Here is a 13,955-nt window from a genome sequence, read left to right as displayed (position 1 = left end):
GTTTAAAACAAGAAAGGAAGCTAGCTTCGGCAAGCCGAAGCTTATATACCCTTGCAGTCATTAAATATGTCGAACAAAACGCATAAAGGCTAGACAACATCGAATCTAAGACGATTTTTCTATTCATTTTCCATATTTTTGACTATAGATCATATGGGAGCTATACGATATAGGTGTCCGATTTTGATCAAATTTAATTCGTAATTCAAGAGTCGTAAGAAAACTCTATATTCCAAAAATCATACTTGTCTGATGAAAAAGAACGATATTATAATTTTATTTCCATTATTTCTATATAGATTTTTCGATCTTTCCTATGGCAGCTATAAGATATAGATGACCGATTTTTATGAAACTTTTTTCCAATATAAACGTTGTTAAAAAACTTGATATTCAAAAAATCATGCTCGTGGGATAAAAAACAACGATGTTATCAATTTATTTCCATTAATTCTATATATAATTTTCGATCTCTCCTATGGCAGCTATATGATAGAGTTATCCGATTTTGATAAAATTTAATCCGAAATTCAATAACAGTTAGAAAACGCCATCTTGAAGAATTCAAGTCGATCTGATCAAAAACAACGGCGTGAGAATTTTTTATTTCATTCTCTCATATGGGAGCTATCCGATATAGTCGTCCGATCCGGCTCGTTCCGACTTATATACTGCGTGCAATAACTACACACCTTTTGGGAAAGTTTCATCAAGATAGCTTCAAAACTGAGAGACTAGTTTGCGCGGAAACGGACAGACGGACAGACGGACAGACGGACAGACGGACAGACGTACATGCATATTTGGATTCTGATCGTGATGCTGATCAAGAATATATATACTTTATGGGGTCTGAGGTGTCTCCTTCACTGCGTTGCAAACTTCTGACTGAAATTATAATACCCTTTTGCTCTGCAAGGGTATAATTAGAAGCTATGTATATAGTCATTAATTAGGCTTGTTTTCTTGTGAAGTATAAAAATAGTTTTTTTGATTTCCATTCTGATTACGCACAATTCGTAATTGAATCCTATCAGTCGATATGTGTCGGCAATCAATACATTAGGTACATTCAATTGGGGAAAATTAACTACCCATAGCGCAGCCAACTCAAGAAGCCATTTTAGTTAGCCAAAATGGTCGAGTGGATCGGTTGGTTATTGAAGTTAGTCTATTTATATGGACACCTAATCGGGGTTAGAAACTTCGAGTTCGACTGGCGGACAGGACGTGTCTACAAATCCATAAGAAGCACGTTCTATGCCAGTTGTATCCACGCCATAATATTAATTAGCTTAGCTATGATGACATTTAGGCATCTTAATATATGGATGATCTTCGGCAAGTCAAATATGTTGCTAAAATATGTTCTCGTCATTGTTTTCGGACTGAGGATATTAGCAGGTTGGATTATTTGCTTATGTCGATTTGAATCCTGAAATCCAGAGACTCAAGAAGTAGTAGTAGTACATCTGTTTTGTTTCAGGGCTCTCTACAGTTCTCATCAGATGGCCCCAGAGAACCCAGATGATGCAGTTCGCCAGAACAGTTCTTCGTCTGTTTCTGCAAAGACCGCAGGTGATGCAGATGTCCCGCTGGGGAGTTCTGTTTAAGATAATCATTTCATCTGTCACTGACTTCTTGCAAGTGATTTCCATCTGGATCGCATGGGATCGTAGGAGATCCGATCAAACCCTGGGGATATTTCTACAGTACTGGATGTCAGCAATTGTGAATTTGGCCATAACGGAACACTATCTGGCAATCCTTTTCGTTAGGGCTTACTATAACCTTCTCAACCAGGAGCTACGACAGGTGATGGAAGAGTGCAAGAAGTTGAGTAACCTTCCCCAGCGAAGGGGTGCTTTCATGACCAGATGTTGCGATCTGGCCGATCAGTTGGACGACATTGCTCAGCTTCAAAGTGAGCTGATCTCAATGGTGACCCAGTTGGGTGAGGCCCTCGGCATTCAGGGGCTAATGGTTTATGGGGGATACTACATATTCTCAATAGCCACTGTTTACCTTTCGTACAGTATCTTTAAAACTGGATATGATAATTTGGATATGACCGTGACGTCAATGATTTTGACCTTCATTTGGTGCAACTTTTACTACCTTGACGCCTTGCTCAATCTGTTTATCACCCTTAATCTGCTTGACGACCACAAGGATATAAAACGTCTATTGGGAGAGCGAACCGTATTTGCCTCTCGTTTGGATATTCGTCTGGAGGAATCTGTAAGATACCTTAAGCCACAAACTTAAAATTAACTCAGTATATTACTATTTTTAAAAACAGTTTGACAGAATGCAGCTGCAGTTGATACAAAACCCTCTAAAAACCGACATACTCAAAACATTTTCCATCACTCGCGAGTCTTCAATGGCCATGTTGGGATCAGTAATAATGCACTCTATAATACTTATTCAATTTGACTTGGAATTCTTTTAAGTTGTATTTACTTTTTTTATTTGCTTCGAAGAAGAAACTAATGTTATTAATGATCTTACATAGTCATCAGCCATTTTTTTACACATACTGATACACGCAATATATTTGTGCAACCTCGAAGATATATATATCTAATCAAGAAACCAGTAAATAAAGTCCTTTTGAATCTGATGTGAAAAATTCTGCCATATTTCAATGTCAGTCCTCCTAATTTATTTTACTATTCGCTTCGCTTAGGAACAGTAACAAAGTCTCTTTTAGTTCTACAAAATGGTCGATTCCGTTCATTTGCTGCTGAGGGCAGTTATCCCGCTCGTGGCTTATTTCAAAGATTTTAACCAGCTTTGCTACTGACTTTTCACGATTCTTGGTTGGAGTCATGGTTGTATTAGGTGGCAATAGCAGCGGGCTAACTATGAATTTCGGGGTACTGTTATCACCAGATGCTGCAACCTTTCGGATCAGTTGGAGGATATTGCTAGAATTGGTGAATTGCTTGGAATACAGAATGTAGTGCTCTTATCCGTATCCTTCATATCATACGCAGTCTCCATATATTTTATCTACTTTGATTTCACATATGTACGATGGACTCTGAGTGTAATAGTAAAATGTACAGCTCTTGGACATATTGCTACATTTGTATATTACTTGGATATCTCTTTGAATCTGTTTATTACTTTTTCTCTGCTTGATGAGCACAAGGAGATGAAAAATCTGTTGGCTAAACGAACCTTGTTTGCTTCTCAATTGGATCAACTCCTCAAACAATCTGTAAGCTTCAATTATCTTATCTTTTCGGATTAATTAAATGTAATATTTTTTTCAGTTTGAGAGCTTCCAGTTACAGCTGGTACGAAACCCTTTAAAAATTGAAGTCATGGGATTGTTCGACATTCATCATCGCAGCTCAATGTTTACTATGTTTGTCTCTGTTATAATGCATTTAAAATTTCTCCTTCAATATGACTTGGAAAACTTTTAAGAAAATGAAATGTAAAAACTTATTTACTTAATTTCCTACGAGCACAAACACATTAAAAAGTAAAACAAACTTTGAAACCGTTAAATTTTATATAATATTACTACAAATCTTTAACTACAAGGGAAGACAAAAGTCTATTTAAGATTAAAATCTTTTTTCCCCTTTATGGGATATTCGTTGAAAGGAATCTGTGAGATGCTGCATGAATTCTTATCGCATTTCAATGAAATTGATTGGCATAAAGGGTGCAGTGAACATATGCGTAGCTTTTATGTTCTCTGTGGTCGTCATTTACCTCTTCTACTATTATCTCAAATATGGTGAAAGGGTTATTAGTATTGGAATTGAAAGCACTCGTAGCTTTTCCTACTACTTGGATTCCTTTATCAATATGTTTATTACTTTTTTTCTCATTGATAAAAACAAAAAGATGAAAAATCGGTTGGAGTAACGAGCCTTGTTTGCTTCTCGATTGAATGAACGCCTCGAGCAATCTGTAAGCAACAATTATCTAATGCAGTACTTTTAATCAAAATTATATATATTTTTAGTTTGAGTGCCTCCAGTTGCAGCTTTTACAAAATGAAAGTCATGGGAATATTCGAAATAAGTCGCAGTTAAATTTTTACCATGCTGATGCATTCAATACTTCTCATTCAATATGACTTCGAACACTTTTAAGAATACATGATAATTTAAAAAAATGTTGTATATTATTTACACCAAGCCAAAACACATTAAAAAATTTAGCAGAATTGGAGATATTGTTTTAAATATTGTTTACAGAAAATACATTAAAATGGAAATTTTGAAATTTTTTTAAAATCTAACATAAACAAATAAAAAGAACAAGTGTAAAAGCACCAATGCGAATGTTTTCGTCGCCCAGTTCGATCGATAAGAACGCCTTCCTTAATACTTATTCAATTTGGATTTGAATATTTTTGGGTTACATTTAAATTTTAAGATCTTCCTGAATTCAAGGAGTAAATATATTACTAAAAGAAAACCTGCACAAATTACCCAGCCATTGGAGGAATTGAATTACGCTAAAAGACGTCGAATAGATACTTAAATTTGTATACCAACGACCCCATAAGGTATCTTTATTATATATCGGGATGCATTTCAAATGAGCTATATTTATTACACTTTTTCAAATCTGATCGGACACATCCTCAGAATTGGTGCCATATTTCAAAGTCATCCTCTTAATTTAATTAACTATTGACTTCGCTGAGGAACCGTCACAAAGTCGGCTTTAGTTTAACAAAATGGTCGACGGTGTTCGTTTGCTGCTGAGGGCAGTTAACTTTTATAGTCATTTGATCGGCTTAAACAACTTTGTGTTCGACACCAGAACAGGTCGCGTCTTCACAACATGGATTACTACTATCTACCCAATTGGGATCAACGTCGTGATTACTACTGCCTTTATCTTCTGTTGCACTCAATTCGATTTTGTCATTGTCTATAAAAGTGCAAATAAACTACATGCGTTCGTCCTCATCGCTTTAATATTTTTTAGTATAACTGCAGGTATTACCAAGAAAGAAAGCCAGTTTCGGCTAGCCGGAGCTACCCTTGCAGTTGGAACTTAAGTTTATAAGACTATTTGACTAATAAACAAGAAAGGAAGCTAGCTTCGGCAAGCCGAGGCTATTATACCCTTGCAGTTATCAAATATGTCGAACAAAATGCATAAAGGCTAGACAACATCGAAGCTAAGACGATTTTTCTATTCATTTTCCATATTTTTGACTATAGATCATATGGGAGCTATACGATATAGTTGTCCGATTTTGATCAAATTTAATTCGTAATTCAAGAGTCGTAGGAAAACTCTAAATCATACTTGTCTGATGAAAAATAACGATGTTATAATTTTATTTCCATTATTTCTATATAGATTTTTCGATCTTTTCTATGGCAGCTATAAGATATAGTTCTCCGATTTTTATGAAACTTTTTCTCAATATAAGAGTTGTTAAAAAACTTGATTTTCAAAAAATCATGCTCATGGGATAAAAAACAACGATGTTATCAATTTTTTCAATTAATTCTATATATATTTTTTGATCTCTCCTATGGCAGCTATACGATAGAGTTATCCGATTTTGATAAAATTTAATCCGAAATTCAATAGTAGTTAGAAAACGCCATCTGGAAGAATTCAAGTCGATCTGATCAAAAACAACGGCCTGAGAATTTTTTATTTCATTCTCTCGTATTGGAGCTATCCGATAGAGTCGGCCGATCCGGCTCGTTCCGACTTATATACTGTGTATACTGTATAACTACACACCTTTTGGGAAAGTTTCAGCAAGGTAGCTTTAAAACTGAGAGACTAGTTTGCGCGGAAACGGACAGACGGACAGACGTACAGACGTATTCTGATTCTACTCGTGATGCTGATCATGAATATATCGACGCATTATGTCGTATGTCGCTTTTTTTCGAAATTGAGATTTTAATGCAAAATTGTTAGGCACCTAATGTCTCACTACCCTGTGAAATATTATAACTGAAAGCCCTATAGTTCCGATAAAAAATAAGTTTCAATTTTATCGTATGTTACAATGTGCGCGCGAAATTATCGTATGTCCATACAAATTTTTTTCATTTGCATGGAAATACTGCAATCGCACAAAAATACCGAAATACGAAAATAAAGAAAAAGCTTCTCCTGTAAAATTTGATTTTTCAACATACGATACATTCGCGGAAATGCGTCGATATAATCTTTATGGGGTCTGAGGTGTCTCCTTCACTGCGTTGCAAACTTCTGACTGAAATTATAATACCCTTTTGCAAGGGTATAAAAATCTATGGTAGCATTTAGTATTTTGTAATAATATACTAGACTGAAGGGTATACATTAATTTTAAAACTAGACTTATATAATATAAACTAATTTTCAGGGTCACTTACGATGATCAATAGATGGCGACAGCGCAAGCAACTGATGCACCTCACTAGAAAATTTCTTTGTCTTCTGTTGGCTCATCCGCAAGTAAAGGGAATACAACGCTTCTGGCTTTTCTCAAAGATCTTCATCGGCCTGACTTCTGACTTCTCCCGTCTGTTGCTAGCCATGAATATATTGGATCGCGTAAGCAACGATCAAACTATGAAGCTTTTTGTGTTTTTGTGGTCTGTGGCCATAACGAATCTGGCCATAATGCACTATCATCTTTTAGTGCTCTTCGTACAAGCACAGTATCAGCACTTAAATAACAAACTGCGACAAATTATTCAGGAATGTGAGACCCTGAAAAACCTTCCCCAGAGAAGGGGTACTGTTATCACCAGATGCTGCGACCTTTCGGATCAGTTGGAGGATATTGCTAAAACCCAGAGCCGGCTGCAATATGTTTTCACGAGTTTCACTGAATTGCTTGCCATACAGGGCGCAGTGGTCATATGCGCAACCTATATATCCATCGTGATCAACATATACCTTCTCTATTATGATCTCAAATATGGGCAAGGAGCTCTGACTTATACAATTAAATTTACGGCTCTGCCGTGTACTTGTAGATTTTTGGAGTTCTTGGATAGTTTTATAAAGCTGTCCAATACTTTTTCCTTTATTGATGAGCACGAGGAGATGAAAAATATATTGGAGAAAAAAACGTTGTTTGCTTCTCGATTGGATGAACGACTCGAACAATCTGTAAGCTTAAATAATCTAATCTTTTCTCGTAATTTCAAATTTGATATTATATTTTTAGTTTGAAAGCCTGCAATTGCAGCTTATACGAAACCCTTTAAAACTTGAAGTCCTGGGATTGTTCGACATCTGTCGCAGCTCTACCTTTGCCTCGTTTGGCTCTATTATAATGCACTCAATTTTCCTCATTCAATACGACTTGGAACACTTTTAAGAAATATTAATGTATAATGTAGTACAAAAAGATAAATATATTTAACGGACCTTTTATTTTATTTAATATCAGTAAAATTGCTAATCTACTAGACGATAACATAAAGATTAAAAGATTTTTGGTCGTGAAATTTTACCTCTTTATAATTTTAGTATAGATGAATACTTAAAACATAGTCTGTCACTTGTCCGCCATCAACGGCAGTGTTGGGTTCGATAATAATGCTTTCGACCACACTTAATTGTTCTGACTTTAAATATTTTTCAATAACTTTTTTAATTTAATAACCACAGTAATTCAAACCATAAATATTTTAATATATTAGAGCATGTACAAATCAGCATCAGCATTTTTTTTTAATAATAATAATAATAATTTAATAATGATAATAATGCTTTCGACCATAATAATAATTATAATAATAATTTAATAATGATAATAATGCTTTCGACCACACTTAATTGTTCTGACTTTAAATATTTTTCAATAACTTTTTTAATTTAATAACCACAGTAATTCAAACCATAAATATTTTAATATATTAGAGCATGTACAAATCAGCATCAGCATTTTTTTTTACCCCAACAAGTTTAAAGGGATATACTACTATTAATATTTTTGCGACCCCAGCAGTAGAGCTATCCAAAAACAGAAAAACTATAGCCCATTAAAATCTGTTGGGAATACACCCGGAATTGGTGCCATATTTCAATGTCTTAACCACAATTCGATTTAATTTTCGCTTTGCTGGTGAACCGAAACGAAGTCCTTTTCAGTTTTACAAAATGGTCGATTGTGTTCGTTTGCTGCTAAGGGCAGTTAACTTATATAGTCATTTCATCGGCTTAAACAACTTTGTGTTCGACGCCAGAACAGGTCGCGTCTTCACGACATGGTTTGGTACTCTCTACGCAATCGCGATCGACGTCGTGATTTGTACTAGCTTTGTCTATTGCAGTGTTTCCCAAACTTTTTGGGACCGCGACCCATCTACACAAAAAATTGCAAGATCTATATGACCATTAGTACCCACCAAAAATCTACCCGCGACCCACCAGTGGGCCGCGACCCACACTTTGGTAAAAACTGGTCTATTGCATTGCTGAATTTTTCTTGAAAAGTCCAAATAAACTGCACGCGTTCGTCCTCACCGCTATGATACTATTATGGATAGTTGCAGGGATTATAAATAAATTAAAAGCAGACTGAAATAAAACAACTTTCAGGGTTTCTAACGAGAATCAATAGAGCGCAACCGATGGAAGAATGGAGTGATGGCAACGACTGGCTGGATAGCGGTTGAGATTGAAGAAGCGAGATATAGCAAAAGCGAGCCTTAATAATTATCTAAGATATATGTATTCTTGTAACCAATAAACTTAATGGCTACATCTTCGCCGTGAACTGATGCAGCTCACTAGTCAAATCATTCGGCTTCAAATGGCTGACCCCTAGGTGACAGAATTATCCCGCTTCTGGCTTATTTCAAAGATCTTCGTCGGCTTTGCTGCTGTTCTCTCCGATCTCATACTAGCCCTGATTATATTCGGTGGTGTGAGAAGAAATCTAATTATGAATTGATATGTGTATTCTGGTCTTTGAGCATTAACAACATGGCCATAATGCAATTTCACAATTTTGTGCTCTTCTTAGACAATATGGAAAATTGATATGTATTTTGTTCGAAATATTTAATGACTGCAAGGGTATATAAGCCTCGGCTTGCCAAAGCTAGCTTCCTTTATTGTTCTAGTTGAACTTCGAATTTATTTTTGGTTTCACGTTAGCATATAACTGCTAATCAAGTAATTAATTTTTGTAATTATACTTGTTTTCTTGTGAAGTACATAAATAGTTTGTTCATCATTTTCTGCCTTACTGTTTTATTCTCCTCCACCTTTTTGATTTCCATTCTGATTACGCACAATTCGAAATTTAATCTTATCGGTAGATCTGTGTCTGCAATCAATACATTAGGTAAATACATTTCCACATAACCCACAACGAAGCTAACATTACTCATTCAACAAGCCTTTTTAGTTAGCCAAAATGGTCGAATGGATCGGTTGGTTATTAAAGGTGGTCTACTTATATGGACACCTAATCGGAATTAGGAACTTCGAGTTCGACTGGCGGAAAGGTCGCGTTTTCACATCCACAAGAAGCACATTCTATGCCGGTGTCATTCACGCCATAATATTAATTATCTTGATAATAATGTCATTAAAGCAACTCAATGTATGGACGATCTTCGGCAAGTCAAATATGTTGCTAAAATATGTTCTCGTCATTGTTTTCGGACTGAGGATATTAGCAGGTTGGATTATGCGTATCTAGACAATTTTTTGAATTTGAAAATTCAGGGATTCTAAAGAAAATAAGTAGTACATCTGTTTTGTTTCAGGGCTCTCCACAGTCCTCATCAGATGGCCTCAGAGAACCCTGATGATGCAGTTCGCCAGAACATTTCTTCGTTTGTTTCTGCAAAGACCGCAGGTGATGCAGATGTCCCGCTGGGGGAGTTTTATTCAAGATAATCATTTCATCTGTCACTGACTTGTTGCAAATGATATCCATCTGGATCGCATGGGAACAAAGTAAGCCCGATCAAGCCTTGGGGATATTTCTACAGTACTGGATGTCAGCAATTGTGAATTTGGCCATAACGGAACACTATCTGGCAATCCTTTTCGTTAGGGCTTACTATAACCTTCTCAACCGGGAGCTACGACAGGTGATGGAAGAGTGCAAGAAGTTGAGTAACCTTCCCCAGCGAAGGGGTGCTTTCATGACCAGATGTTGCGATCTGGCCGATCAGTTGGACGACATTGCTCAGCTTCAAAGTGAGCTGATCTCAATGGTGACCCATTTGAGTAAGGCCCTCGGCATTCAGGGGCTAATGGTTTATGGGGGATACTACATATTCTCAATAGCCACCGTTTACCTTTCGTACAGTATCTTCAAAACTGGATATGATAATCTGGATATGTCCCTGGCGTCAATGATTATGGCCTGCATTTGGGGGTTCTTTTACTACATTGATGCCTTTCTCAATCTATTTATTACTCTTAATCTACTTGACGACCACAAAGAGATAAAACGTCTATTGGGGGAGCGAACCGTCTTTGCCTCTCGTTTGGACATTCGTCTGGAGGAATCTGTAAGATGCCCTAAGCCACAATAAAAATTTAAACCATAATTTAATTATTTTTCAAAACAGTTTGAGAAAATGGAGCTGCAGTTGATAAGAAACCCGCTAAAAATCGACATACTCAAGACATATTTCATCACTCGCGAGACTTCAACTGCGATGTTGGGATCAGTAATAATGCATTCTATAATACTTATTCAATTTGACTTGGAATTCTTTTAAGTTGTATTTACTTTAAGAGAACTGCATGATGTGAGGAGTTACAACGAATCCGATACTTAAAAAAATATAATTACTGAACTTATATAGACACCAGCAACTTTTCTACACATATTGATACCCGTAATATTTTTTCTGCGGCCCCCAAGGTATACATATTTAATCAAAAAACAGTAAGTAAATTCCTTTAGAATTGGATGGAAATAATTCTACCATATTTCAATGTCAGTCCTCGCAATTTAATATACTATTCGCTTCGCTTAGGGACAGTAACAAAGTCTGTTTTAGTTCTACAAAATGGTCGATTGCGTTCGTTTGCTGCTGAGGGCAGTTAACTTTTATAGTCATTTGATCGGCTTAAACAACTTTGAGTTCGACACCAAAACAGGTCGCGTCTTCACAACATGGTTTGGTACTCTCTACGCAATTGTGATCAACGTCGTGCTTATAACTAGCTTTATTTATACTTGCACTCAGCAATCTAGCTTGGATGTCTTCTTTAAGAGTGAACATAATCTGCGCACGTTTATAATCGTTGCTACAATTCTTTTGGGGAATTTTTCAGGTACTGAAAATGAGTAACAGACAAACTACAAAAAAATAAATTTTAGGGTTTTTCACGATGCTTTATAGATGGCACCAGCGCAAACAACTGATGCAGCTCGTTAGAAAACTCCTTCGCCTTCATCTGACTCATCCTCAACTCAGCAAATCATCCTGCTTCTGGCTTGTTTTAAAGACCTTGACCAGCTTGAGTACTGACCTATACCGTCTCCTAATAATCCTTTTTTTATTAGGTCACGTGAGGAGCGAAATAATTTGGAAATTTCTTGTGCACATTTTGCTTATGGCCGTATTTAATCTGGCCAAAATGCACTATCACCTTTTGATGCTCTTCGTACAGGCACATTATCAGCTTTTGAATAACAAACTCCGGCAAATAATTAAAGAAAGTGAGACCCTAAGTCACCTTCCCCAAAAAAGGGGTTCTGTTATTACCAGATGCTGCGACCTTTCGGATCAGTTGGAGGATATTGCTAAAACCCAGAGCCAGCTGCATGCAGTTTTATCAGACTTCAATGAATTGTTTGGCATACAAGGTGCAGTGAACATATGCACATCCTTTCTATTCTCTGTGGCCATGATTTATCTCTTCTACTTTGATCTCAAATATGGTGAAAGGGCTCTTAGTATTGCAATTAAAAACACTTGCAGCATTTTCTACTACTCGGATTCCTTTATCAATCTGTTTATTACTTTTTTTCTTATTGAAGAAAATGAAAAGATGAAAAATCTGTTGGGGAAACGAACCTTGTTTGCCTCTCGATTGGATGAACGCCTCGAGCAATCTGTAAGCTACAATTATCTAATGCATCACTTTTAGTCAAAATTTGATATATTTTTTATATATTTTTTAGTTTGAGAGCCTCCAGTTGCAGCTTTTACAAAATCCTTTAAGAATTAAAGTCATGGGAATATTCGAAATGAGTCGCAGTTCAATTTTTACCATGTTTGGTTCTATTCTGATGCATTCAATAATTCTCATTCAATATGACTTCGAACACTTTTAAGAATTATTATTGTCAATATTTATGTATTTTACTTACAGCAATCACAAATACATCAAGAAATTAAACTGAAACATAATCATTAAATTCATTAAAAATTAATTTAACAATTGGTTACATTTTTGTTTTTATTTTTTACAGAAAAGATATTAAAGTTGAGGTTTTAGTTATTTTTAAACATTGTTTATTGAAATCAAATACAACAAATAAAGAGAATAAATTGAGAACGCACCAATGAGAATGTGTGGAGATGGACTGAATTTTTGAAGTGATTTTGTGACGACAACATTCGGGAATACCTACAACTACTTTTGTTTCTCTTTAACTGCTCGTCTAGAGGAATCTGTTAAGGGGTTATATACCTTCTTTGTCGAAGAAAAAGAGGAAAGTTCGGATTTTTTTTTAGGTATGCAGCAATTATTTAATTACACGGATGTTTTAATTTTTTGATAGTACACTTTATTAACAATGTTTGTGCAAAATTTCGTGGAAAAATATTAAATCTATTTTACTAAGAGGAAACCTGCACAAACCACCCAGCCATCGAAGCAATTAAATTATTCTAAAGCAGCTCGAATATGTATATACTTAAATTTGTGAACCTACGACCTTACGACCCTACGACCTCTTTATTGTATATTGGGATGGATTTCAAATGAACAATATTTATTACACTTTTCAAATCTGATCGGGCACATCCTAAATATACATAGCTGCTATTTCAAAGCCAAACCCTTAATTTAATTAACTATTGGCTTCGCTGATGTACCATCACAAAGTCAGCTTTAGTTTTACAAAATGGTCGATTGTGTTCGTTTGCTGCTGCGGTTTTTTTATATGTCGTTTGATCGGCTTGATAACTTTGTGTTCGACATCAGAACAGGTCGCGTCTTCACAACATGGATTACTAATATCTCCCCAATCAACATCGTGATTACTACAGCCTTTATCTTCTATTACACTCAATTCCATTCGATTGTAGATGTAAGTATTTCTTAGATGCCTTTATAAAGCTGTTAACTACTTTCTCCTTAATTGAAGAGCACGAGAAGATGAAAAATCTAGAGCACAAACATATTAAAATATTAAACCGAACTTTCATTTTGTTTATTATCAGCTAAATCTTTAATCAATTAGACGACAACAAGAAAATTACACAATATTTGGCAAGCAAACTGTTTTTTCCCATTGAAAAGATATTTGTTTAAAATAATTATTAAGGTATCTCAGATTAAAAATTTTTGATACGGTTAAGGAGCATGTTGCTGGCGTTGAAACGAAAACCCCTTTCAAAGTCGAAATACTTAACACAACTTCAAACACTAATCAGTCTTCATCGCCCAGGTTGGGATTGGTAAAAACGCCCTCGACAACTCTTAATCAATTTGACTTTACTTTAGTTTACATTATAATTTAAATAACTGCAGTAATTCGAAGAAAAAATATTTCAAAACATTGGGCGAATGATTTAGTCATAATTTTTTACCCCCGGAACGTTTAACGTCTTACAGAATATGCAAATATTTAAGCCCGTTATAATATTTTTGCAACCCCAGAAGGCACAGCTATTCAAAAACACAAAAAGGATAGCCCATTAAAAAATAATGGGAATGCTTTCGGAATTGGTGGCATATTTCAATGTCAGTCCCCGCAATTTAATTAAAAGTTCGCTTCGCTCAGGAAATGAATC

General features: G+C 35.6%; 3 protein-coding genes across 3 annotated transcripts; all 3 read left to right on the top strand.

Moving 5' to 3' along the window:
• The first annotated feature begins 1,527 nt into the window (after positions 1–1,527).
• Positions 1,528–2,268, top strand: LOC108095574 (putative gustatory receptor 36a). The gene has a single exon (XM_017196728.1). The coding sequence runs from the start codon at positions 1,528–1,530 to the stop codon at positions 2,266–2,268; it is 741 nt and encodes a 246-aa protein (XP_017052217.1).
• A 2,446-nt stretch (positions 2,269–4,714) lies between these two features.
• Positions 4,715–7,367, top strand: LOC108095582 (putative gustatory receptor 36b). The gene is made up of 3 exons (XM_017196741.2): positions 4,715–4,919; positions 6,362–7,116; positions 7,175–7,367. Exons 1-3 carry the CDS (start codon positions 4,715–4,717, stop codon positions 7,325–7,327), a joined length of 1,113 nt encoding a protein of 370 aa, XP_017052230.2. The 3' UTR covers positions 7,328–7,367.
• Positions 7,368–9,965: 2,598 nt separating this feature from the next.
• LOC108095588 (putative gustatory receptor 36a) lies at positions 9,966–11,503 on the top strand. The gene is made up of 3 exons (XM_017196754.2): positions 9,966–10,487; positions 10,548–10,649; positions 11,495–11,503. The coding sequence occupies exons 1-3, from the start codon at positions 9,966–9,968 to the stop codon at positions 11,501–11,503; spliced, it is 633 nt and encodes a 210-aa protein (XP_017052243.2).
• The last annotated feature ends 2,452 nt before the right edge of the window (positions 11,504–13,955 follow it).

This window comes from Drosophila ficusphila, unplaced genomic scaffold (assembly GCF_018152265.1).
Source record: "Drosophila ficusphila isolate 14025-0441.05 unplaced genomic scaffold, ASM1815226v1 contig_127, whole genome shotgun sequence".
Taxonomy (NCBI): domain Eukaryota; kingdom Metazoa; phylum Arthropoda; class Insecta; order Diptera; family Drosophilidae; genus Drosophila; species Drosophila ficusphila.
Note: the sequence above shows the minus strand (reverse complement) of the source record. Positions and strands in the feature narration are given on the sequence as shown.

Coding starts and splice junctions, on each gene's coding strand:
- LOC108095574 (XM_017196728.1), top strand. CDS start 1,528: ATGATGCAGTTCGCCAGAACAGTTCTTCGTCTGTTTCTGCAAAGACCG.
- LOC108095582 (XM_017196741.2), top strand. CDS start 4,715: ATGGTCGACGGTGTTCGTTTGCTGCTGAGGGCAGTTAACTTTTATAGT. Junction 4,920..6,361: donor TTTTGTCATTGTCTATAAAA/GTGCAAATAAAC, acceptor ACTAATTTTCAG/GGTCACTTACGATGATCAAT. Junction 7,117..7,174: donor ATGAACGACTCGAACAATCT/GTAAGCTTAAAT, acceptor TTATATTTTTAG/TTTGAAAGCCTGCAATTGCA.
- LOC108095588 (XM_017196754.2), top strand. CDS start 9,966: ATGTCAGCAATTGTGAATTTGGCCATAACGGAACACTATCTGGCAATC. Junction 10,488..10,547: donor ACATTCGTCTGGAGGAATCT/GTAAGATGCCCT, acceptor TTTTCAAAACAG/TTTGAGAAAATGGAGCTGCA.